General features: G+C 41.9%; 2 protein-coding genes across 2 annotated transcripts in view; one reads left to right on the forward strand and one right to left on the reverse strand.

Annotated features, from left to right (window-relative positions):
- Window positions 1-1,417: 1,417 nt before the first annotated feature.
- On the reverse strand, window positions 1,418-15,893 carry cep170ab (centrosomal protein 170Ab). The gene is made up of 20 exons (XM_039613114.1): window positions 15,824-15,893; window positions 14,607-14,687; window positions 14,147-14,289; window positions 13,946-14,035; window positions 12,862-12,940; window positions 12,592-12,650; window positions 11,992-12,154; window positions 11,090-11,227; window positions 10,517-10,975; window positions 9,857-10,215; window positions 9,649-9,768; window positions 9,401-9,533; window positions 7,354-8,820; window positions 6,961-7,204; window positions 6,623-6,731; window positions 6,271-6,432; window positions 4,607-4,695; window positions 4,149-4,242; window positions 3,191-3,242; window positions 1,418-3,036 (listed from the first exon to the last, which is right to left on the reverse strand). The coding sequence occupies exons 3-20, from the start codon at window positions 14,249-14,251 to the stop codon at window positions 2,774-2,776; spliced, it is 4,185 nt and encodes a 1,394-aa protein (XP_039469048.1). The 5' UTR covers window positions 14,252-14,289; window positions 14,607-14,687; window positions 15,824-15,893; the 3' UTR covers window positions 1,418-2,773.
- A 2,052-nt stretch (window positions 15,894-17,945) lies between these two features.
- Window positions 17,946-26,874, forward strand: part of bcl11ab (BAF chromatin remodeling complex subunit BCL11A b) — a 33,143-nt gene continuing 24,214 nt past the window's right edge. Inside the window, exons 1-2 of the mRNA XM_031754491.2 lie at window positions 17,946-18,242; window positions 20,892-21,284. Of these exons, the coding sequence (XP_031610351.2) occupies window positions 18,188-18,242; window positions 20,892-21,284 (448 nt within the window). The 5' untranslated portion in view covers window positions 17,946-18,187. The remainder of the gene's footprint in view (window positions 18,243-20,891; window positions 21,285-26,874) is intronic.

The raw sequence follows: 26,874 nt of genomic DNA on the forward strand, positions 1-26,874 counted from the left end.
AATTCCAGTGACTGAGACCACAGAGTTATCAGGAGAGTGCTAAGTGAGCATGGAGCAATAATCAGAAGGGCCTTTTTCTCAGAGACTAGTAGTTTTGCACTTATCCTCCATAAAAAAATCTTCTTTTCTTCTAATTTTCTGAGTTTAAATGTATAAAAAGCCATATGATAATCAATGACCATTACATTCACATTTAATTGACAATAATCTAAATTATCTCTCTGAGCACCGTTTCTGCCATCTGTACCACCCTATAGTTGATTTGAACACCCAGTTTGCTGACAAAGCTTCTCCTGTTGTTCTCCTCTCAATGCAGTTCCACATTGATGAATGTTCATCAGTGTGGAACTGCAGAATATGTAAATTACACAAGTAGCCCAAACAGTCACAGTGTAGCATCATACACCTTACTCACATTGAGGTTACAGGATTACTATTGCTGTAATCCTACTATTGCAAGTTAAACTGAATAATGCGTAGCATGTAATTTCAATATTATGTTTAAAAAATTCATTTTTACAAACTACCAGACAGATACCAAAGAGCTCAAAAACTGCAGTGTTATGAACACTTTATTTATATGCAATAAATGCAGTGTGAGGGTGGTAAAGCCCATAGGGAACCTGAACTTAATGAAACTAAGTGGGAGCAGTTTAGCCAAACTTAGCACTTGCAGTAGATGAACACCTGCACAATCCCTGATGTGCACCAGTAGTTGTGGTGAAAGTTGTTCGCAAGGGAGAAAAACCCTGACACAGCTTTAAAGGATTAAGGAAGTGGAGCAGAATATCTGGAGACACACAATTAGTAGTGCGGTAACTCTAGCAGTGTGGCCTCTAAAACCTAATTTGTCGTGTGTACTTTCTTCTGCAAAGAGTGGGAGTGAAGCCAGACTGGGAGGGCGATTGGGCAGATTGTGGTGGAAGGATGGCAGTTCAAAAGAGATTGTGAGGTGATGAAGGGCAAGGAGTGGAAACTTGAATGTAATTAAGTAATAAGTATTACTTAAGTTAGACAAATAAGTTTTGAACTCATAACTGATCCAACACATTATTAATCATTACCAGTTACATTTTTAGTGGAGGATGAGGGAGTTTTAAATACTTCTTAATTTAACCAAATATAGAAATAATATTGTTATAAGCAATGCAATTAAACTCAACCAGCCTTTTGTCCCCCTGAGAGTGGAGGCAGTTGAAAAATCCATCCATCGGGCCGTTTTCTTCTGCTTGTGCAACTGGCCCAGAACCTATCCCAGCTCAGAGCCTCGAGTAAGCCGTGGAAAACAGCTCATGATTATCATGCATTTTATTGAAAATGAGAAAAACACTGATATTGCAAGGTTGACATTTAAACCTAACATCAATACAAAGAGAAAAAAAAAAGCTCATACAAAACATCCAAACAAAAAAATCTCCAAATGCTCAAACAAAAGGAAAGATGAAGAATGCCGAGCACAAAATGCAATTATTCATCTTTATTAAAGTTGTTTTGGCTAAAATGTTATTCAACAGTTCTGATCAGGATACATTCATATGTAAACATTGGTATGAGGCAAGACATTGGAAAACCTACCCAGTCATTACACTGTGGATCATTCAACAACGAAAAGCAGGACTTGGAGGTAGTCCCTGTCTATGCTGGTTCAAACACATTTAACTTGCAATCAGAAAGTAGTTTGATAAACCGTTCATCTCATCATGGTCAAAGACATAAACATGATAAAGGAGTGGCATTAGGGTGCATTATATCCTGGTCCCTTAGAGAATAATAGCAACATATATTGGCTTTGAAATGCAAAAACAAAAAGACTTCTACCTCCTCGCCATCTTCCTTACATTGCACTCTCTAGTATCTCAGACTATAATGATTGTTTGAGCCAGGGCACTTGTGACAAAATGCATTTGGAAGAGGAAAATCCTATTCTGGGAGCTACATTTGAATTCATAATTTTCATTAACACATCAGGTTTATCTTTGATAAACTGTCTTCAAATGACATCAGCACAGGAAAAGGGGCATGGATGTAAGTTTTAAACTTAACTACTTTATAATAAAACACTGGTACATAATAATACAGGCACCCAGTTCTTTTCCCAAAAATAGGCACTGTGGCCGTTTCTCATGGAAAATCATTACTGAGGCTACCTTAGGCATTGCTATTGCAAACAGGACAAAAATATATAATTTGATAAATAACTCTTAGGCAGGACAGAAGAACACTTTCAAACATGGCTCCTTGACACTATTGCACCTTTTCAGTTTGGGTTTCCATGTTGGCTCTAAGTCTGTTAAGCTTTTGTGTCACTTGCAAAGAATGCAAGGTAAAAGGTTGGTCTGTTTTTGCTCATTTCAAGCCAAAACAGTAGAATAATTGAAAGGGAATTTGGTAGGTTTAGGTTTAACATCACATCTGCCCTTTTTCTCAAGTGTTTTCAAGGATAATGGGTAATGATAATGAGCTGCAACACAAAAACACAGATGGGTTACTGTATATGATGTCAAAGCTTCTTCGTTAGCCTAGCAGTTAATAGTGTAATATTGTCATATAATAGAGCTGTCATCTCAAGAGATTCCCTTTGACAGTGTTGGAATTTTAGAGTCCTAACATAATTTAGATTGACTGACAGAGCAGGGAGACTTTTACATATAAAAGGCATTGCTCTGGGTCCTCATCTTATCTCATAAAAACTTCTAACCTCACACCAGGGTCTGCTCTGAGGGTGTCTGATATGTCCAATGGAATGCATTCTGGATTATTCCACCGTGGAATGTCAGTTGTAGGAATTAGAGCTCTGCTGTAGCCCTGGGTCTTGTTCTGACACTTCTGCATGGTTTGAAGATCCAACAGGTTCAGTGGACAGTAATTCAGGCCTGGAGGATGAAAGTGTGCGTGAAGAAGCTTCTGCTTCAGTTTGTAACACTGCTGCCCTCTGCTGAGCCCCTGGGCTGATCTTCTGGTCAGCCAGAGGACTGGTCAAGCCCAGGTTGGACAGGGCATCCAGAGTACCATCTGGATCTACCATCATGTCAATTACTGTCAGTTTGGAGCAGAAAAAAACAGTCCCACTTAATACATCATAAGACTTCCTGTGGTGTAGACTGCAGTAACACTACAGAATACAGTACAACAATACGATATTTCATGCTTTTCTTCCAAAAGCTAAAGAGAAGCATAGGTAGAGCCATACCCATCAGTTGTCTTTCCACCCTCTTCAAGTCTTGAATGATGGTTGAAATTTCCTGTTAAGAGAATGTGAATAAAAAAATGAAAGCTGGTCTCAGAACTGATTAAGTAAGTGAACGCTCTTACAGCAAATAAATCAGCTCGATTAATCTTTTCATTGCCTCAGGAAAAAGTTTGGAGCCGAGCCCTTTACACTCAGTAATGCTTTACGAGCCCTTTAACTTGTGTCGTGGACACACATATCTCTTTTCAGAGGTTCACATGAGGCCAGACAGTGTTACAGTCAGAATTTATGATCCTGCTCTGGAGAGAGGTAAAAGTATGTAGAGGTAAGGTTGCAAGTCTTTCTTTTTTCTCCAAACAGTGTAATCACATTTGGTGCCTAAATACTGAAATTAATTTGAAGTTAATCTAAAGGGTGTATGACATTGTTGATTTGATTCTCCAAACAGCTATAGCACTGTGAGCACTCACTATGATTGCTTGGAATAAGTAATCAGAAAATGGTAAGGAATGACTGGATTTAAAATAGTGTTCAATTAATTCAAGCCAAGAAAAGGCTAAAGGATTACTTCTATAAACGTATACTTATGGAATATACTGTGATAGTACATTGTCTTCTTTTTAAAAATTTGGTTGAATTAAACTGTGCCAAAATAACCCCAATAAGGAAAGATGAGTTTGTGGTTGGTTATCTATTGGGTCACATTTCAGAAGCTTCAATACATTAAATGTAGTCTCCATAAAATAAAGACAGAATCGGATCACAATCTTGTTACACACTGTATCTGTTTTTCTCCATTGCAATCCATCCTTTTAAAATATTTCACGTTGAACAAGTGCTGTACTGACTGATGCACCAAAATGCTAGACTAATATTGTCATTTCCACACCAGTGCTGCTTATTTGGCTATAAATATCACAGTCCTGTCTGTTTCACAAGCCTTCAGCAGATTCATCACCTTGTTTGAGCTCTTGAGCAATAAGGAGTCATGCTCTGCTTGCAGTTTGGTCTCAATCTCATCCCATTTTCGTTCTTTATCCTTGAAGAGGATCCTGGAAAGCCGGGTTGTTACAAAAATAGGATAAAAGTGAAATACATAAAACATGCTTAATATAGATTGACTGCTTAAATGATTTCATTCAGACGCCATCAGCACATTGTAGCATTTAAAAAACAGCCTTTGAATTGTCATTCTAATATGAAAAATATGTAACTGGGTGGCGGAGTAAGCCTGTGTGATGTGTCATTCAAACTGTGTCACCTGCTATTTCCAGCAAAAAACACTGACAAGAATCTGAACACAGACAGACAATATTTGTATCATGCAATCCCTCTTTACTGTGTGCATTGAATATATAAATAACCACAACAGCACGTGAAGAAATTTTTTGTTTAGCGTAGTCAAACAATGCTTGCCTGATTTTGCAGGTTGTTCTGTCAACAGATTGGCGTATCCTGGTTGACAGCTGAGTCACAGAAGCTAGCAGCAAACTGTCTAGGACCGCCTGAAAGACAGTAAAAAATATCATCTGAATCTACCAGTTATAAATTACTGGGATAAATTGATTAACATGGTGACTGACATGGTAAAATGTAAACAACCTGTACTATTGCTACATTTAGATAATTTAAATACATCATTTTCTTTTCATTAGCTTAACCATAGGTCAGGGGTCTGCAACCTTTTACACCCAAAGAGCCACTTGGACCCGGTTTCCACGCAAAAGAAAACACTGGGAGCCGCAAATACTTTTTGACATCTAAAATGAAGATAACACTGTATATATATTGTTTTTGTACCTTTGTGTGAACAACTAAGGTGTGTGCTGCTTATGAAATCCATGAAGTGCTACAGAGAAAATTACATTTTATTTATGTAATCAACACATTTTGAACTCTTAAAGAAATATAACAAAAGCAAAGACACCCAGCTGAACTAAAATGATCCATGTAGCAAACAAAAACTGTTGTGAGCCGCCTCCCTTATATCTCCTTTGGGCTTTTGGAGCCTTGACCTGACTTTTAAAAATAATTGGTAAAAAGCTCTATGTTGCTGAAAAATTGAAAATAGATATTTGCAAAATTCTGCCTAAATATGTATTTTACCTGGTTAATGCGTGCGGCGGGGGCGTGGTCTGCAGCGCCGCTGCAGGGAAGGCGGACGCACCAGAGCGGCACCCGCAATCACGCCTCGCCGCCTTAAAGTCTGCGCTATCTGTGCTGTTGTGTTGGTGGTGTGTGTCGGGCTGTGAGCTGCGAAGCTACAGCCGGCTGTATGCGTACAGCAACCGCGTGTGAAAAGCGCGTTCATACAAACATCGTCGGGTCTGCCGTGGTATGTTTACAATGGGACTTCTGCTCCTGAACCTCTGCGCACAGCGTCTGCTAATCGGTGCTGTGCGAAGTCAGTTTACGCAGGACTGTAAGCTGTCATCTGTCGTCTGTGAGGCGTGAGCAGTGTTTGTCTTTAACATAGTTCACGGTGCAGCTGCTGACATAATGTGGATCCGCAGATCCATAATTGGCCTACCGGGGTTGAAAGTCTCGATAAATGCACGGTGTTTCGGCGGGAATACCGGCTTCCGCGAGTGTGACGCTTATATTGAGCGAGGAAAAATAATAGAATATAATTTTATATTTATATTTCAATATCACAATAATCTTCCAATTTAGAACTACAAGTTTAAAAGAACTAACATAAATAAAATACACTTCAGCGAAATACTTCTAATTTATTTTCCCAAACCACACGGAGCCGCACTATAAGGACTAAAGAGCCGCATGCGGCTCCGGAGCCGCGGGTTGCCGACCCCTGCCATAGGTTTAGATTAGCCTATTAAGGGATGTAACTGGCATGTATCGAGCTCCCTCTAGTGACAAACAGTGGCACAGACTGACATGAACGTCTTGCTATTTTTGCCCTTAACATAACTCTAAACTTGCTGTGTATGCTGGTTCGCATTGTTTCACTTTCTAATGCAGAGAAGCACATCAAATTTAAAATCTACATTAGCAGTATGGTACATAGCAGGCCATATATTGAGGAGAACATTATATTTAAAATTGAAGCAAGGCCTTACATCATCTCTATTCCATGTCTGTCGCCGAATGGACCGGGAGCTCTGTCCGCTTGACCCACGAGATCGAAGCTCCACAGGCTGCCCATTGGTTCCCAGAATGCTATTATGCTGTGTGGAGGAGCCGCCGAGGTCCAAACTGTCATCAAACACACGCTCCTCCAACTGAAACGGAAATAAAATACATTGAAAATTGATATTCTTTCCTCAGATCCTATTTTTTGTCCATGTAATGTAATCAGACTTCATTAAGAATCTGTATTCTATTAGGATCAGGATTGCTATGAATGTTATTGAATGAACTGAATCCTTATATTTTGTATGCTATAATTAGTTTAAGATGCAACAACTATACCAGAGCTCCAGGGTCCGTCGCTGCAGGGCTCACTGAGTCAATCTCCCCTGCCACATCATGAATCTCTCTGGCTAGCATGGCCAGGTCTTTTGCAAGATCTTGACTTATCCTGTGGAGCAAACATAAGTATGATGTTATTTTGTTGTGTTATTTTGTGATATTTATTTAAAACAAAATAACAGCTTTAAAATAAGATCCAATAAAAAGAACTGCAACCCTAAGCTAAAAAAAGAAGCAATAAAGAGGCACATGCCCTAAAGCAGGAAAAATCTGTTAGAATACTGCTATCTGACTCATTCATCCACTCATATACACAGGAGTACTTCTCACCTACGTACCTGGCTATTTCCTCGCTGTGTGCTGTCCAATCTCTCATATACTCATCCTGTTCCCTAGAGTGCTGCTTCACAGTAGCCAGGCCTACAGGATTTGGGGTTGCTGGAGCTGAACCTCCTAGCTGGGCTACTCGAGTAGACGGGAATAGCCGTGTGTGCCCCTGCTTGGATATGTGACGATTTGAGCCATACTCATCCTCTGAGGTGGAAGCATACTCCACGGGCACACGGCGCCACCGAGTTCCAGCTGAGGAAAGAATGGCAGTGAAGCTTAGATGAAGCTTAAGATGCCAGATGACTTCTTCTTTAAGTAGATAATTACAGGCAACTGTACAATCTTTTTGCAGTCAAAGCATCATTAGGAACATTTAAAGACAAAAATGTGTACACACTTACATGCAGGTGTGGCATGTGATGAGGTTCCTTTACTCTTGTCAGGCAGCTTGGAGGCACTGTTAGCTCTTGCTCTGGGTCCAGACACTGGAGTCACATTGGACCCTCTCAATCCTTGCCTGATGCCATAATCACCTGCAGCACTGCGGGCACCCAGACCTCTACTCCTTGTCACAGTGGCCTCTGAGTCACTCTGGGCAGATGGGGAGCCCACTCTTTGCCTCCTTGGCTGTGCCAGAGCTTCTATTCTGGACATGCCTCTTTTTGCCATCCCTGTCTTGGATGTGGAACTAGCAGTGGAGGCCTCAGAGGCCACAGACATCCGGTCTAGGTCAGCAGGTTCAGTGTCGGAGGAATCCCCCAGCCGGGCTCGCCGCAACAGGGATGCCCTGGTAGGCCTGGGCTTGGGGACACTGATGGCTTTACTGGCGGCGGTGGAGGCAGGAGCTTGACTGATCTTAGCCCGGCTAGACTTAGTGCTGGCTCCAACTGTTGTGCTCCCTGTCTGACCTCTAGCATGTGAGTTTTTGGAGTCTTTCGTGGAGGTGGGCTGTGAGTCTGATAAGAGAGAATTGGAGTTGACATCATCATCAGTGAGATCCAGGGAAGTCCAAGGACGGTTTGGCTGTGAAGGACCAGAAGTTCTATTCTTGACCCTCTTGTCCTGGGTCTCCCTGCCACCAGCAGGACCCTTGCTAGATGAGCGCACTACAGTTTTTTCTTTCTGCTGTCCTGCTAGAGTTCGGCGTTTCTGGACTACTTTCCTTGCTCCATCAGCTTGGCTTACTGTACTTGTCGTGTCAACATCTGACTCTGGTGACATGGATCCTTCAATGGACTGACTTGGGGGATCACCTTGATCTGACACAGTGGTTTCTAGAAAGGCTGCTACAGCCTCTGAGTCTTTCTGCAGTGTGGTGCTGTCGATGGCAGGCTCTCTAGATTGAGTTTTGCCTGTGAGACCATCAATACGCGGTATGAGCTCTATAGGGACGTTGGAACTTGGTTTCTCCACAGTGAAGCTCTCCTGTCTCAACAGGGGTTTCCCACTACTTTCCCTGGCTTTCTCCTCTTCTTTTTTCCTCCTCCGTACTTCCTCCATTCTTTTTTCCCCGCTGGTCATGGGACGAGGTGGGAGCTTTGTCAACACACCTGACTGACTTGACCTCCCACCCCCACTATCCTGTGACTTGGCTGGTGACGACCGACTCGGGCTGCCACTGTGACTGCCCACACCTCCTGTGCACTGGCCAGGTCGAGTCTTTCCTCTGCCCACCTTTTCCTCCTGGTTTTCTTTCTCCTGTAGCTCTGTGTCCTGTTTCTCCCCCATATCTGCACGTAGGCCTGAGCCTGGGGTCCTCCTTCCTAGGCTGAGATCCTCACCAGGCAGCTGGGGTAGGGTTCTCCTCTTGCGCTCTGTGTGCCCAGTAGAGGCAAAGGAGGCTGAGTGGCTGGATTCACTTATATCAGCTGAAAAGAAAGAAAATATTTGATCAGAATGTGCATTAAACATGGTGGATTATGTACTGGTAGAATCAGTGCACTGTTAGAGGTCTTTGCCAGATTTTTAATTTAATAGTTGGCTTTAATAAAGATCCTTAACAGAAAGTCCCAATAAAAATTTGTTCAACAAACCAATGACGATTAACATCCTTTACGAAGAAGTCCTGCAAGCATTCATATCCTTGACAAATTAATTGAACTTTTATCTCATCTGGATTACTCTTTGCATTGTAATTATCCACCACTGTAACAGTATACCATATATATTACAGAACAATGAGAAACCTAATGTGACAGACTGCTGTATAACTGGTCTTTCTAAATGCACAGAAGCTAAAATGGCTGAGTAAATTTGTAACACCTTTCTACTTATGCTGCTTTTACAACCTGTTTATCATTTAACCCCAACTTGTGATTGGCCCCTGTGGCATCGGTGGATTTTGTTCAGCAAAAGTTTACATACTGAAGCATGAACAAAATGCTGAAATCAATTTAATAAATATTAAAGGAATCCTTTTTTGAGATTCAGTAAACCTAAACCAAATACCTCTGTCCTCCGTGACCAAGACGTGGCTTTCGCCTCCTGACCCTTCAGGGTCAGTCCTAACATGACTGGCAGCTAGAGTAGCCCACTGCGACACCCAGCGAGGACCACCCACCATCAACTCTTCAGACAAGACCTGAACAAGCAAACGTGGAAATAAAACAAAAGCATGTCAATAACTGGAAACAGATGTTGCTTTAGTCAGTCAGTAGACAGCTTATTGAGTATAACTTAGAAGAACGCTGTTACACCTCTGTCTCCATGCGTCCGGGTTTTCCTCGGTCTCCAGGGCCAGACCTTTGGGAGGTGAGTCTTTCTCTTTGGTCAGCACTCCCCACCCTGGACCCAGACTCCTGGTCCACACCAAACACCTAACATATACACAAGTAAGAAAACATATTATGATCAGGAGATCAGATGATAAACTATAAAAAAGAGGTATAACTTTAACGTTTTTACCTTGTCAATCAGTTTCCTAGCCTCTTCTTCTTCATGATCTCCGTTCTCCAGCTCGATGGTATAAGTCCCTCTATCACTATAATCATCTCCATGATGATAGCACTCGTCGCGCCCACTCTGCTGATGGGGTGCTGAGCCACGTCTCCTCTCTGCTACTTTGGATGTTGAAGGTTTGCGACGACGTGCAGGACTGTCTTCCTCTGCAAAGAGACCCTCTGGTACGTTTGCACGACCCTCTCTGATCTTCATCCCCGTGCTTCCCCAGAGTCCCCATGAGCGCTCTTCTAGCGCTGCAGCCCTGCGCTGTTCACCCAGTGCATTTTCTGAATCACTCTGAGTGCCATCCTCATGTTTACTACCTGGAGAGTGAGGTAATAGATCAAAATGTTGCATAAGAGTGATAAAGTAAGTATTGCATGTGATACTGTACACTGTACCAAACTCTCTATTTTTTTTTTTTATTTTTTTTTTTTTTTAGAAAGAGGGGCAATACATATTAATGAACATTTTAATAAATGTAAATATGCCAGATTATAGCCTTGGGCTAATTTCCATCTGCAGACCCTCTGGCAGGTTGGTGTTAAACACAAGTTAGTAAAAACATACAGAGACACTATTTACAGGTCATGTAACAGAGACAAAAATATCATATAAACACACCTTTAAGACTCCGCAGTTGTACAGGCACATCGCTCTTCACACTTTCTCCATCATCCTCAGCGACAGTTTCTTTCAGAGCCAATGGCAGCTCATTCTGAGCAAGCCAGTCAGCAACTTTGACTTCTGCTGCGACCATGGCTGTCTGAAGAGGACTCAGCTCCTCCCCAACAGCCCTTTTAGGGCGTGGCCTGGTCTCTGGTCCTACCTTTGCAACCCTGTCTTTGACAGTTACTTTACCTGAGGCCCCAGGATCAAACTCAATGGTGAAGGAGGCATGGCCATGGGCGGGCTCGGTTGCAGCAGAAGCACCACCCTCTTGTTCTCTTGGGATGGATTCACCACTGACTTTACTTCCTGAGGGATCCTTTGCATCCTTTGTTGGGATCTCGAAGTAGCTAGGCTCCTGATTAGAGGCTGTTTGCAGGGTACACTTTGGGATCTCTGCACTTTTCTTAGATTCTGGCACAATTAATACAAAGATATTTGTCTGGCACCATAAAGTTTACAGAATATTTGTAATATTTCCAAAAAGTAAACCAAAGAAAACTGATAATGAGCAATAATTGTTGGTACCTGTTTCAACTTTTTCTCGTTTCCGGTCTGAACTCTTGTCCTCTGACTTTCCTAGATGCTGGTCTTCAGTGTCTCCATCTCCCCACCAGGCAGGCTGGCCATACAGGGGGGTACCCCTGTGCAGCACTGTGACATCCCCTGTCAAAACCAGTACATTTATTATATATAGGAATGCACATATGTATTAATGGCAGCTTAGAGACCCTAAATGGGCTTCAGGTAAAGGTCACTGTAATGCAACATCCCCAATATTACTCCATATAATTTGTCATCTATCGTTAGGCCCTTGATTCAATTAAATGTTATTTATATAGTGTCATATCACAACAGTTGCCCAAGGTGCCTTATATTGTAAGGTAACAACCCTGCAACCCTCTGTGATCATTGACTTTAGTTGTTTTTCATGGTTTTCCAGGTCTTGGGGTGTTGCTGAGTGGACCACTGCATTCCTTTGTTTTCAGAATGCACCAGATTGTTTATTTCAACACTGAAAGATTTTGCATCTACATCTCTCTGGATCATATTACGAGTTCCAGAAAATGGATACCAAATGCAAGTTCAACATTTGGAATTAGCTGTCTTTAATCTGTCTAATTTGTTATCAAATAATAACAGAAAAGGCTTCAACTGAACCTCTGAAAACAGGGGAATATATTTCACACACCTTGACTGTCTGATTTCGAATCCTCTGTGGCGTTATACAGAAGCTAAATTACCAAACTTCTGCCACTGTCCTAGAGTATGGCTGTTATAGTTTGTAGTCCTAAAATCTATTTAAGAACTACCTCTAAAAATTCTTTCATTATATGTTTATTTATATGGGAATATTTTATCAATTCAAGTTATTAGATGGCTAAATTATATGTGTCCAGTGTCCTTTAACTTTCAATGCTCAGACTTACCTGTTGCCTTGTCCTCTGACCTGTTGGCCTCACTTGGCTTGGCAGTGGCTCCCTCACACAACTGTGCAGCTGCTGCCTCAGGTGGTTTGACTTGAGATTTGGATGATTCTGCCTCTGGGAGTTTCTTCTGGTTCAACTGAAGCTGGCTGCTAAACTTTTCATGCTGACAAATGAGACAACAGAAACAAGGGGAATTAACAAAAGACAAAGGTTACACAATACTGTCAAAATAATTACGATATATATTTTGTCTAGATTTTTTCTTGCTTTTTAACCTTAGAGATAGCCTGCAGTTAGGCATACTGATCGTATGCCATGCTGTCCGCATATATTTTGAATAATAATGTGCTATGTTCATCTAACTCATGAATAAGAAATCTGCATTTTTTGTTTTTTTCTGCAGTTTTTGTTGACGAAACAGCAAATTCATCAATCTTGAAAAGTCATTTTGCCCACTACAGCAGAACTCTTTGATCCATTCTCTACAATAACGCTGCTGAAAAAGTACAAGATCTTTCCACCTATCCTGTTTCAAACACCACTATTTACACCGTATTGAAACATATGAATATTGTTCTTCTGCGTAGCGTGTCATCTAACCTTGAGGGCCTCCTCAGGAATATGCATCTCTCCTCGAACCACAGTGAACAGGTTGGTATGTGAGACAAGTTAAGGTAAAAGATGACGAGCCCTTTGCAGGGATGAGAAACCTGCACTGATAGCCTTATCTATTATGCAGTAGGCAAAGTGCAATGAGAATTCACAGGCTATTCAAGAACAGATAAAGTTACAGTGCACCCCATGTTCACTGACCTCGTACTGCGTGCTACTGGGTTTGACAGATAACACAAGAACACATTCAAAGGATATCATATCCAAACCTCAATTTGTCATCAATTTTCAGCGTGACATAGATTTGCTCCTGTATTCTGACATCGTTGACAAATGTCTGGGAACAAACAAAGAAACAATGTGGTTAGGAACAACATATGAGGACTTTGTTCAAAAGTGAGATTATTTAAAGTCTCCTGAAATCTCAGTACTGCTTGCATAACAATGATGCTGTCCATAACACACAAACCAAGTGCCAATTTTGTACCAGACCTTTAGTCACAATCCTAACCTTTCTTCATTTTTTAGCATTGATGTTTTCAGATTTAACACAAAAAAAGCTTATTTCATGTTGAATTTAAGCAGGGCAACATCTGTACAAACCTAAAAATGTTTGTACTCTGCCAATTTTTTCATCCATCTGTCTTAAAGCTCTTACCCAAATTAGGATCATGGGTGTGACCCTGAACATAGAGCGACAAACACACACACATCCACACCCATGGTCAATTTAGAATCACTAATTAGGCTAAAATTTATGTCTTTGGGTTATGGGAAGAAACCAGAGCACTTGGAGGAAACCCACAGATTCACAGGAAGCACAAGAAGAACATGCAAGCTCCACAAAGAAAGGCCCCAGCCGACTAAGAGGTTTGAACAGGGAGCAGTGAAGTGACAGTGCTAACCACTGCACCATCAAGCTGCCTGTCATAAGCTATGTATAATATTTGCACTACCGAAAATGATGTCTTTCAATTTATTTAGGGTTGGAAAATAATTTAAATCCAAAGAAGAAACCAGATTATGTTATAACAGGTTCACGACTACTTTTGTAAGCAGTAAATTGCTGAAGCAGTTAAGGGGCACTCTGGTAATTTAGTACTCAAAGTAGTGCATTGCTGTGAATACTGAAGGCTTAAGAGAAACTAATAAAAAATGGTAAAAACAGAAGCAGTAGAAGATGAATAAGAAAAAGAATAAATAAGAATAAATAAGATATACTTTCAGGGAAATGTTTGATATTGAATTTTGGGACACGCTGATGTAGATTTTATTGCATTAAAAACATTAGGCAGGGGTTGCTTTAAGACACATACACATAAATTTTAAAAAACTCACTCACCCCATTTAAGCTGCCCAGGTCTTTAACTTTATGTTCGTCCGTATTTGGCTCATAGTTGATGACAGCATGCTGTTTGTCCACACTACGGGACTAAACCACACAAGATCCAGTCAATCACTATAATCCTCACTAATCTCAGTGCTTCAGATAATAATCCAGTCAGAGTAAGAATGACAGTCTGGTCTATTCACAGTACAGTACCTGCAGCATAAGCTCACAGTCATCCCTTCCTACAAAGATCATCTCTCTGGGGAGACGATGGCGTGTCCCCCCACCGCTCACCAGGAACCAGGAAGTCAGACTCATCTTTGCCTGACAAGTTCACTTGTGCCCCTTAATGCATCCTGCTGAAAACAAGAACAGTGTTAGACTGCATTTTATAGCTATAAATCTATTAATGAGACCATTAAATATTTATCCTTCAATCAATGAAAAAGTATACTCCTACACTGTAAACAGGAGTGGGCGAGGCATGCTGTTATAATTACATAAAGCAAAAATTACTTCAGCATTTGTGTGTGTGCTTGTGTGTCATATGCACAGTAGCTATTTTGGTTATCACCCGAGGACATTGGCATGCTTATCAGTCCATGTAGTGCAGCTAACAACAAGAAATAATAAAAAAAAAATGTAAGTTCCAAAAACTAAAGAGACAGCTTACAGTATTTCAGGCATTCTTCTAAACTCCCAAAGTGAATTGCTCAGCAGGACTGTCCTGTCATCAGCTTCACAACGCACTCCACTGAAAAAGGAGGAAGAATAGTTAGAGAGTGCATGTGAGGGTGACAGGGAGATGGGGCTTAGAAAGAAAGAGATAATAAAACATGTAATATGACAACTAATTCAATCAGATCCAGAAACTCTGAGCCAAACAGAAGACAGGCATATACACCGACCACAGGAAGTCAAGGAAACAGAGAAAATACAGACATAAATAGAAAATCCACTTCTCTACTCCCCATGATTCTCTCATATGATTTCCAGGCAGTTGTCAGGATTCCCGTACACACAAAACAGCACAACAGCGCTTTTCACTGACACAAACACCCCATCCCCTCTCTGCATTATTAGCAGGCAGGCCTGCTGACTCACGCTCCGAGAGAGCCATAGGTGAATTAGTAAGATTTAATTACGCACACATTGTCATATCTGAGGCTCCTTTTTGTACGTCAGCTCAAGCCCAATGGGACTTGACAGCCCCCTGCCTCCCACTGGAGAACTATGTGGTCCATCCTTTCAGTAGGCTGGCTCCTAGTGGCCCAGATTTTCTCTTTAGACGCTTGATCACACACACGGCTTCACCCACTCTGATATGAATCTCCTCTGCAAATGACCACACATCAACTGAGGCAGCAAGCGGCAGCAGCTGATGGGTTAGAGTCGGCCAATGACTGAGCCTGAAAATTAGCTCGGTTAGGCCATGTCTCAGTCCAGCGTTCATCGTGGAGCCATTTAAGAATGATACCACAGACCAGTGAATAATAAGCAAAAAGTATCATCTAAATTCATCCCAATATCGCGCAGATTGTAGGATAAATACAAGACTGGTCACAATGAGTCTAACATTTATTAGCGACATGTCATCTGAAGCGTGCATTAATCTGTCACGTTCAGTACATCCCTTTACGCACACCTTTTAAGCCAAACACGGGCTAATTTAGACAGATATCTGTTATCACGTGCTTTAAAGCCAACGAAATCATGTTTAGGATGCTGCCTGCTGATATCCCACGATCGACCATTATGGTCGACGTATAGGTCTGTCGCACAAACAGCGAAGCTCATTTCACTGTCTCCATCCTTATATCAGAGGAAGCAACCAAAGGCATCAGAGCAGGCCTGTTAGGGAAATAAAACAATGGCAAAAATGTCTCTCACCAGGTGCTCTATGGGCAAACAGCATCCGATGAGTAGAAGGTTATGAACAGCGATGCTGCTGCTGCTCCTGCAACCCCTCTGCCCAGCCCAGCTCCTTCAACACTGCTGTGTCTTGGCCTCAAGGTGGCGCAATGCGCTCATGTAGGAAAAGATGAGGTTATGTAATATAGACAGCGAACCATGAGTGGCCCATATTAAGTGGATGATGGATCATTTATTTTGGGCAGTGACTCGATAATTAAATTGAGTTGGCATATAAATTACAATCTTAAGTTTGAAAACGCTGAAAGGCAGAGTACAATAATAGGAAATTGAATACATGCAGTGTATATAAATAATAGGATTTGTTTTTATTTGCATTAAAACTTTTAAAATTATAATGTAGCTGAGTTATGTTAGTATTTCAATGTTTTAGATTAAGCACTAGAGTGAGCAGTCTACTTGTTTCCAGCTCCGTATAATTATGTTAGGACACAGGTTATGATATTCTATTAAAGGTCAGTCTTGTGTTGAACCACTAGATGGAGCCAAAGTACTGCGCTGTGATTTCGATGCCGACGTAAATTCATTTGTTGAGGCTGATTATGAAGCTAATCTATAATCAACAAAATAAAACCAAACCATATTTAAAAGTATGGGTCCTGTGAAGGTCATCTCGCTTTATTTGCATTAAATTAGAGAAGGGGGTTTTATGCGATTCTAACTTTATTCATCGTGAAACCAAAATAAAGGAAAAATAATTGCCCAGCATCTTTTCGGCATTTCTGTAAATACATAACGACATACAGAGGTCAGGTGAGAGAGTATAGGGTATAAACCTGCCCATTAGGCCACCCTAATCCACTTGACACACACTGTTTTTGTTGGACATGCCCCCTGTAGGTTCCATTAGTCATGAATTACTAGCTTCGTTTAAAAGCAAGCGCACTTGACTGTACACGTTAATCCAATCTGATCACTGGAAAACTAGGAAAAAAATTAAAATCCCACATTGGCTTCAGTCATAATGAATGGGCCCGATATTTAAATGCAACAACTCTAGAAATGAAAAAGAAGCTGAGACTTAAGTTTTATCGGTGCGTTATAAAGTCCCATCAGGTCTGGAATGGATATTTTTATTTGTTTTTTGTTGTTGATGTTGTTAAGTATTTCAGAATGCTTTACTGAAATTTTGCTTACCTGTAACATAAATTAGACCTCTGTAGTGAATAAGAGTTAAATCCACGTTTCTCTTCAGTTTTGGAATACAGGCTCAGGTGTATTACACACCCTGACAGATGGGCTTTACTTACATCAATTTGTTTTGTAAATCAAAGCACATTACACTCTAACTAATTAGTTTTTTCCCCCCTTTCTTTGTCTTTTATACGTCCACCATCGAAACAAAACGCGTACATTATATCTAAACATATTCTTATATTTAAGTATATTATATAAAACTATTTATGAATCTCCTTTTACTTTCTTTTAATTGCAGGTAGTTAACTTTATGTTTCCCTGTATAAAAGGCAAAAGCCCAGAGAGAATGGCCGGTCTAACACCACTTCTCAAGAAAGAAAACAAATTAAACAAATTCAGCAACAACAACAAAAAACAGAGTTTAGTTCATCCTGTCGGAGAATAACATTTAAATTAGTTTAGCTTAAGAAGGCCGACTAAAATAAAAAGACTTTATCCAGTCATCCTGTAACAAGGTAATAATGACATTTCCAGTCTGCACTGTAAATTTGCATAAAGACTGCATATTCATAGTGGCTTGAAAAAAAAAAAAAACAACAACTAATAAACACGAGTGCAAGAGCTGGGTTTATCCACCACTACATCCTTGTTACATACGCTCTTTGGTTCACGCGCTTTTTACTGCTCTCCTTGTAAAACAGTGTCTCTCTTTCTCTCCCTCTCTCTCCCTCTTAGCCCAGCCCCCTTGATCCCCTTCGTCCATTGGTGTCTTCGGGGTCTCCCTTTTTTTTCTCTTCTCTTCCATAGGTAGTCCATAATGAGTGTCCATTGGCTTTTATTATGGCTTGTCCCCCTCCCACTGGCCGCCTTCGCCCTGCCCATGTTTTGTATGTCTCAGTTCGTCCAGCGCCTGACGTTCAAGTTCGCAGAACGTCACGTCCGCACTTGAACTTGCAGCGCAGGGGGCTTCACTATACCCCCATCACTCTCTCTTTGCAAAAAAGTCATGAAGAGCTCCGCACAGCCCGCACCGCACTACGCCTCACCCTCTGTATGATCAGCAGCTCATTGCTTTTTTCCTTGTTGGCTGTCAGACGCATCAATGAAGATATTTCATTTGGAGTTTACCTTGTAGGAAAGGATTTCCCAATGTGAACTCAGCTGAAAATCCGTCACTAAACCAACATGTCTCGCCGCAAGCAGGGCAAACCCCAGCACTTGAGCAAACGGGAGTTTTCGCGTAAGTGGAGATACATTGCATTTCGACTTAATTTCATAGGTTTTTCCTCTCGGTGACCCATCTTTTTCTGTACACGGCAACTTTCTTTTAATACTTAGGATAGGTCCACGCACGGACCCACCGCTGTCCTGACTAAAATGACAAATCGCAAACATATCCAAGACTACAGGTTATCTTTATAATCATCACGAGGTCTCCTATGGGAAGTTTTGGAGCAGCGTGACAGGGAAGCTGAACTTGTGTTGGTTAACGCGTTGTATAACGCAGCCTTCAAGGTTTCTTTCGCCATTAAAGGGCATGCATGAGCTTTATGGCCAGAGACCTTTGCCTATATGAAGGCGGCACAGGCTTACAACTGCTGCCATTCACTTAAGTTTCCATGTGCACCTTTTGAAGCCATAGCACTACTACAGTGCAGGTCCTTTTTAACTGTAAAAATGCATTTACAAAGGTCCGAGTTGGTTTGGACACAGGGAAGTGGTGTTTACACACACACACACACACACACACACACTTGTCCGAAGCGCAGAGACCTCGTGTGCGTTACCTACAAGGAATGCAGTTTCTTTGCAACAAATTTCTCACCACTGGCGTTTAAACACGGCGTAACCAATCCATTTGTATGTGGTGGTGTCATTAACATGTATATGTTGCATAAATACGCAGAAATCTCCGTGCGCGATACTGTTTTGAGATGAAGGAAGAGAAAAGAAGGACCGTCGTTTTACGCGCGTGTATGGTAAAACTGCAGGGCATTGATTTTGATTGAATGTCACATTCTTCGCACTGTTGAGACCAATTGTTGTTTGCGGAAGAATTATTTCGCTCCATTCGTCGGTTAAGAGCTTTATCAGTATAATGCTTTATCAATGCACTCTTCGCGCGTCAGTAAATGCGGAGACGTCTCCAGACTAGGTAGGCTGCTTAAGTGTAAGTTAAGGGTGGAAATTAAGAAGCTGTGCGTTTCTTTTGTCTTTATTCTTGTATATATTTCTGCATGCTGTTCTTACTGCCGCTGAAACAAATTATGCTCTAGCAACATTTATTCTATCATTTGTCGGAAAGCTGTCAGATGGGTTGCCAGTGGGGGGCGCAATTTGATTGTAGTCCTACAGGCCACTCGTGAACTTGAACTTGATCCACTTTATCCTGTCCTGCTTGACCAAGCTCATGCACAGAATCGGTTCAGCAGCAGTAGGTTATTACATATTTCATGTTCCCTTGAATGTATTTATATTTTCTCTAGGGGAGAACACTAAAGGCAAAATATTCCTCACATTTAAAGAGGATCCAGAAATAAAGTGTTTACAAAGAAACAGTTAAAGACCTTAAATTATGAAGAAAAAATTATCAAAGAGCACAAATATGCTTTTGTTTAATGACATGGAGATTTTGCTTTTAACCAGTATAATTCTGTTATTGGTTATGACCCAAATCAGTTTAATTTACTTTGGAATATTAATTATGTTTTTTTATTATTCCAAAATAAATAAGACTGCATGAAAACACTGCAAAATTCTATACTAGTGCTAATTGTCAGCTTTTGTGTTGCAAAAAGGCACCATTAGAAATTTAAATAGGCACTTCCTTTTAATTTTTGCATTTATTTTAAAATGAAAATAATCCCTTTGGTGTTTTCAGCGAGGGACTGTAGAATGCAATGAATGATCAGCCGGTATTACAGGGAGTCATAATACTCTAAAACAGTAAAAAAGACCTAATGATTTTTCTGATAGTGGAAGAGACCTGCTGCTGTAACCCAGTGGGAAACCTTGGCCTAAACTACTTTAAATTCTAGCACAGTGTGATATCAGAAAAAAAACATTATATTTTAGCTTTCAAAGTTATTCACATCACTCTTGCTTGATATCAGAATGAGATTATTTGGTTTGAAGAAAATCTTTCCACCTAAACCAACCTCATACACCTTGTCTGTGTCCACGGCATAAGCTGGTTAAGATAAGTAAAATAGGGGTGAATTCCCTCATCTTTAATGCAGCTCAACATACAAGTAACAGGGCCTATCTTGCATAGTCCCTCACCACCTTCTCATCTGACCCGATATAGAATTAAAGCTTGAACCGGTGGCAAGAATTCATCACATCTTATCTCAACATCCCAGTCGGGGCGCCAAGTGTCGTTTACCATGTGGCTAGATGACTTCTTTTAAAATGCTCTCTCTGCTCACTCTCTCTCTCTCTTTCTCTCGCTCTACTTCAGGGACCTACTCCACATCCAACCCCTCAATGTCTAACCTTGGTTCACGAGATCCCAGCACTTTTAACGAAATGGGGTCCAATCATCTTGAACTCAAATTAGAATCTATTTTTTGATTCTCAGAGGTGTTAGGTTCATTAAAAAAGCGAGATTGGCAGCACAATAAAGAGGGTCAAGCAACTTAATCGTTTGACTGCTGCCTGCGAGCTGAACATGTCAGTCCTTATCGAAGCAGTCTGTGTGCTCTTTCTTCCTTTCTGCCTTCTTTCTTTCCTAAAAATCCCATCTGCACATATACTCCTCGGCCTTATTCCTTTACAAGAAAATATAATAACAGTGTAAGAACCGATTTCAAATGACTGAAAACTCAGAAAAATATCAATTCTCGCTTCACTACATGTCACAACTCTCTTTCTTCTTTTCCTTAACCAGCTGAGCCGCTCTCAGGTGTTTTACCAGAAGAAGACTCTCAGGACTCCCCCAGCCTGGGAGTGGCTCAGGGCGAGCCCCTAAAAGGGGACCAGGACCTGCTGACCTGCGGCCAGTGCCACTCTCGCTTCCCCTTAGCTGACATCCTGCTTTTCATCGAACACAAACGGAGGCAGTGCCACGGTAGCCTCTGTGTGGACAAACCTCTGGACAGGCCACCATCCTCCCCACTCGCCTCTCCTCTTTCCACATCCTCGTCACACTCGCGGACCCAACATCAGCACCAAAGGAGGGTGCGTCAACCTGTCGAGGTGGCTGTTCAGGTGTCACCGCAGGATGAGGATTGTTTATCTGCACCCTTGCAAGGAATAATCCCTAAGCAGGAGAATATAACAGGTAAACACACTGGAAGCTTAACATGGCTGCCATGCAAGAGTAAACAGATGAGCAGGAGAAATTTGCATTCAAGTGTGAATTGAGTCTTGAAGCTCTAGATTGTGTGGAGTGGGTCACACTTTTAAGGTTCATAGACAGTTTATCACAGAAGACAACAAATACTCGCTGAAATTTCCCTTCTAGTAGTGAGGATGTGTCCAATCAGCGTAACCTGACAGCGAAATGTCTGCTGCTACATTTAGGAGTTGTGAATTTCCCTCAGTAGAGTCATGAATACACATGAAGATTAATAAGGATATTGATAAAAGGCACCGAAAAAGACTCACAGAGACAGACAAAGAAACAGATTATAAAAAGAGAGAGAAAGAAGAGATCAGTTTCTTTTGGTTTGTTGCTGCATCACAGATGTGCTCAGATCCTTTGGACTTCACATTCTCTCTCATGTGGTCGCGAGAGATGTATCTCTATCCCTGCCTGGCTTATTACACTGCCATATCTCTTGTACCCTCAAATATGCGCCTGCTGAAGCTCACTGTGATTCTAAAATTAAAGAGATAGAAAAGAATGTAATTACGCTGATCTGTCAAGGAAGAACTGTTTATTTGAGGAACACTACAGCCACTAATTGTCAGTGTTTTTCTTGATTTGAGTAATTAAGGACTTCTTAAGGCAGCTAGTTGGTTTGTTGGTTGTCCACTGGGGCTAAATGAGGCTGTTGTGAAAACATGAGTTGCTGTGCAAACAAGCATGGGTCCCTTATGACTGGTTTTATAGAGTGGAGTTTGATTTTGACCAGCCCATTTTGATGTTTATTCATTTCCTTTAACAGATCTGATAGCATGTGCCAGGCTGCGCTGATTGCCTGGGCAGTTGTGATTGAATTTGAAGCCAATTCAGGCTGAATGCATAGAGGGTAGTTTTCAATAATGAGCACTACTGTGCTGTATTAGTCAGCGCTTCGGCTTTGCAGATGGCATTGTAAAGGGCTACTGTTATTTGTTGTCAGTGTTTTAGCCCTCTGCCATACAGAATAACCACTGTTCATTAGTGTGCGGTTTGTTGAAAATCTTTCTCACACACTGGGATGGACACACATGCTCAAAAAACACACATTCTTCTGACATACCTCTTGGCCTTGTCAGCTGTTCGAACACGCCTTTCCTTGCTCACTTGGATCATCGTGCAATGGAGTTCACATGATATCATGAGGTCACTAACACTGCGCGAAGAGCTTTATTTATAGGTCTCATTTCTTTGGACATTGTGTAACAGTCAGGATTCCCTTGGGTTAATAATGAATAGGTTAAATTGACTGTATGTGGTGCAAGATTGCATCCTGTTGTGACACCTCACCTGATTTTGTTATCAGCATGTTATAAAATCTGAGGTCAAAATTAACAGTCTGTGCTGCAGAGTCTGTGCAGGACATCATATCTGTTATACATGCACTGCATATAAGACGGCCTCGTCCCACTGATTTTTTTTTGTCCAAGATTGATGGATCCAGACTGGCAGTGCCAGCGCGCCACCCCATACTCCATATGCTAGCTGCCATGTTCTCTTACCCTGCTCAGTTAGAGGCTGACACTGAGCTGAGGCATCTCAATATATACTGTTCCTACACATGCCTCAAGCCCAGTCCAATCCAGGCGAGTGTATTATAAATTACACCCTTAAAGATTTCCCTGCATCTTGCTCCCCTGCATCATTCAAATGAAAGTGACCCTTCCAATCTCCACCCCACTCCTGAAATATCACTTGACACGGACGGATTTCCATATGGACAGCAGTTTGCGAAGGCAGGTTGGCTAGGTTAAGGAAAGTTGCTGCTTAACTAAAGGGAGCTGACACCCAGAATGGTTGAACTTGTAGGTGGGGGGATATGAGAAGGGTGAGGGCTGAGGAATGAGGGGCAGTACGTAATAGACCGATAGCTCGGGATGAAGCTGTGCCCCTCAGTCTATGTCTACAGGACAGCTGAGGCCGTCTGGGAGTCTCATGACTGCAGCTGGGGTTTGGGTCTGCAGTCTGGGGCTTTGAGCTGTTAGACGAGGGCAGAGCAGCCTGCGTACTGTCATTTGCATGATAAACAATTAAAGATATGCATAGAGACATCGTAGCTTGTCTACAGACTATGGTTGTCCCAGAAAAAGAGCAGATGATGGCTTCTCAAGCAAATGTGATTGCAGCGTATAAAGCTGCTTTTATTTCCCAGCATAAAATTGCTATTAAAGAGACAAACCAGTAAAGTGGATTCAAAGTTTTTTATTTACATTAATTATTCCATGGGCTAAATGCAATTGTTATTAGCACAATAAATAAATTAGTCTAGTCTTTATAATTAGATACACAACCACAGTGCATATTGTCTTCTTCTTGACCTATTTACAAGAAATAATATTTTTTCCAAGTTCTTTGTCTTGACTAGATTGCATGAATTTTGTACCACATTTTTTGAGGTATTATTACTACATTGTTCTGCCCTGTATTTATCCATCCCAGCATTAGCACCCTTTTGAATTCTCACCAGTGTAGCCACGTGTGTTAATGAGGCCACTGCAACCGTGGAAATCGACCACCATCTCACACTTCAGCTTCTTTCCAGCGCCCTGCCTCCATTGTAACCTGGACTCTGAATCGATACTGAGTCAATTATGGCAGCCACCTTTCACCCTTTTTTCTCTATGAGGAAGAAAACATTCAAACAAACAGAGAAGCATTTCTTGCAACACCTCTGTGGCTGTGGAGCATTTTCTTGCAGCAGCTTGCCTGTCCTGTTTCTCCCCGTGTGTTGTGGAGACAAAGGTATTTAGCAGGCTCCATATTGGCATTGTGCCACCTTTCTCCAATATCCCCTCCTTCACCAAGCAAATACATATACACACACACTGGGTGCCTGTCATGCAGAACTGGGGGGCTGGGCAGTGCGTGGAGATTGTGCATTAGTGGTGGTGGTGGTGGTGGTGGTGGGGGGTGGGGGGTGAGAGGCTCCTTGGTAGCGATATCTTTTCCTGTGTCCAGTGTGCATATGCGTCAGCAGACATATGGGTCACTGTGCAAGTTTATATCCGGTGCTTTTGTTTGGGTGATCACTTTAATTGATACTGAAAAGGCACAGATGCGTGCTGCTGCAATGATTGGACACCAGCTAATATTTTAACATAAGGACTCCATTGTCTGTAAAAAGTGACTCTAATTTGATCCTACAGTCGCTTTGGGCTGTGATAAAATCAGTCCTATTTTTGGCAGTGGGCTTCACTAAGTTTTAATGAAGGTGAACAGGAGTGGTTTTTAGGATGAATTTTTCATGGAGGACATTTTTGTATGCTGAAGCCAAGCTCTAAACACCCACAAATGTTGTCAGTGGAAATTCGTCAGCCTTTGTTGTTGGATTAAATGTTAGTGGTTCTGGCTGTATTCAAGTCTACTGAGTGTTTACATCTTGAGTGCGGATGCTGTGAAACTAATGTACGTGTAAATGTGTACATTTATGTGTGTATAAGTGTGGTTTTGACCACTTAAAATGTTTATAGGTTTCCGTGTGTGTGTAAAAGTGTGTGTGTGTGTGTGTCTTGCTGTTTGTAGCTTTACTACCCTGGGCGTGCAGGCTGAACATGAAAGAGTCTTTGACTTGGCAAGCCTTGCCTGAGGACACCCCTCTGAGGACTATGCCAGGCCAGACTTGGCACACAGCAGTGGGCCTGAGGGACAGGCTGGGCCTAAATGTGTGTGTCTAAGAGGGAGTTAGAGGAGGTGTGTCTGTTTTGTGGGTTTAGGAGGCAAAACGTATGGTGAGGTGGTGGCTATGACTGACAGTGGGAGTGTGTGAAGTTAAGAGCAGGTATGCAGTAGATTGTGCGTGCTGTCCTCAGGGGCTCCTGGCTTGGACTTCCTGTGCCTCTGTTTGTCTTCTAACAACCCCGGCATCACAGCCTCGGGCCATTCAGGTGGAGGCTAGCTGAAATATGCACACATGCACACACCGACCTACACACACACACACACACACAAACATGCATGTGAACACTCAAAACTAGGCTCCCACAAATGCATGCACGCACCCACAGATGCACACACACCTGTTCTATGAACACAACAATACACACGCCTCCTTTAAAGATGCACACATATGCTACAGTGCACACATACAGTGTAAACCCCCTCCTGTGAACCTGTGTTTTGTCTGTAATAAATGTGTTACGGCAGAGGCCCCATGATGTGTTGTGAGTTGATGAGATCTGTCAGAAACATATGATCCTTATTTTAGCCCCCTCCCCTCTGTCCCTCCCACTCTCTTCCGCTTAGCCTTTCCTCTCTGTCCCTATCTCTTTCTCTCCCTCCCTTGCTCACAGCCTCTCTCCACACATCGCTCCAGTAGTTTGTCTTGGGGGACTGGAAACTGAAAGTTTTGGCTACATTAGTGTGTCTGCACCTCTTAAAGCCTTCCAACATCCACTCTAGAGCTCATTCTCACTCTCACAGATTTGGCTGCAGAGTGAGGCAGACATAAACACTCACACATACACTGCCTCCATCCATCCCCTTTACCCACTGTCAAACAAAGCTATACAACAGAAACATTCTTGTTTGTCTACAGCCACGTCGTGCTGGATGAGAAAGTATCCTCAGAAATAAGCATGTCTTGCTGCTGTCCTGTCAATACTGTGGCAGGCAGTCACATCACGGGGTCAGAGGGCATCTGACAGCATCAGGGCCTGTCATGCCAGCCGCTGGCTTCACCACCTGCAGGTTAATGACTTTATTTTTAGACGGAACAGAAACAGAGAAGAAAAAGTGTCTTTGATACAGCTGTTGCTCAGGAAGTGGCAGATGAGAGCAGAGAGGAGAGAAGTAGTATTTTAGGAAGTAGGCAGGTTAGTTTGAGGTGAGAATGGGAGCAGATTTGACAAAGTAATTTTCCCTTTGATGTTTTCCTTAAAAAATACCCATTTTGTCATAATCCTGTAAGTCTTTATTTAGGTCACTGAAACTGAACCAGATTTGGATACTTTGTATCTCTAAGACTAACACACTATCACAGCTTCTATCTCTATTCAGAAAGTCATCTCAACCTCTGATATTCCTTTTGTGACTGTAGCATTTAAGGGTGTAGTGCTGTTGGATGGTTGCTTTGTCTTTCTCGAACTGAAGGTGATAATACTGAGGCCATGGGAGAGCCACAGTGACAAGGACATTGTGTTAGTCTGATCCTGGTCACTATCTAGTTTCTTCCTCCACAGTCTGGTTCACTACAGGTCTCAGTGACAGTACTGACTTGTCAGAACTGTGAGTCTGTTGGTGTGTGTGTATCTATTTGTACATTTGAACTTGGTTGGATGGTTGCGGACAGCTCAGTCTTGCCCACCTTATCTCAACCACAAAGTTACAGGACACAGGGCCCTTCTATCTGATGCTGCACTCGTGAAAATTCCCAACCTTTATTCTTGGTATATTCCTTGGTGGGTGCTCAGAAATGCATTGCCTCCTAATAGCTCAAATTAACCATACATTTCATCTTAGATTCAAATCCCAGATCTTTTAAACATTCAGAAGAGAGTTAATTCATTTACGTTTGAGAGTATCTTGATTT

The sequence above is a fragment of the Oreochromis aureus genome, linkage group 6 (genome assembly GCF_013358895.1).
Source record: "Oreochromis aureus strain Israel breed Guangdong linkage group 6, ZZ_aureus, whole genome shotgun sequence".
Lineage (NCBI taxonomy): Eukaryota > Metazoa > Chordata > Actinopteri > Cichliformes > Cichlidae > Oreochromis > Oreochromis aureus.

Bases quoted from the DNA above. Each gene is read 5' to 3' on its own strand.
- cep170ab (XM_039613114.1), bottom strand. From the start codon at position 14,251: ATGAGTCTGACTTCCTGGTTCCTGGTGAGCGGTGGGGGGACACGCCAT. The intron at 10,976-11,089 runs GTACCAACAATT...TAATTGTGCCAG, and splicing joins ACGAGAAAAAGTTGAAACAG to AATCTAAGAAAAGTGCAGAG. The intron at 4,243-4,606 runs GCAAGCATTGTT...CCGGCTTTCCAG, and splicing joins AGAACAACCTGCAAAATCAG to GATCCTCTTCAAGGATAAAG.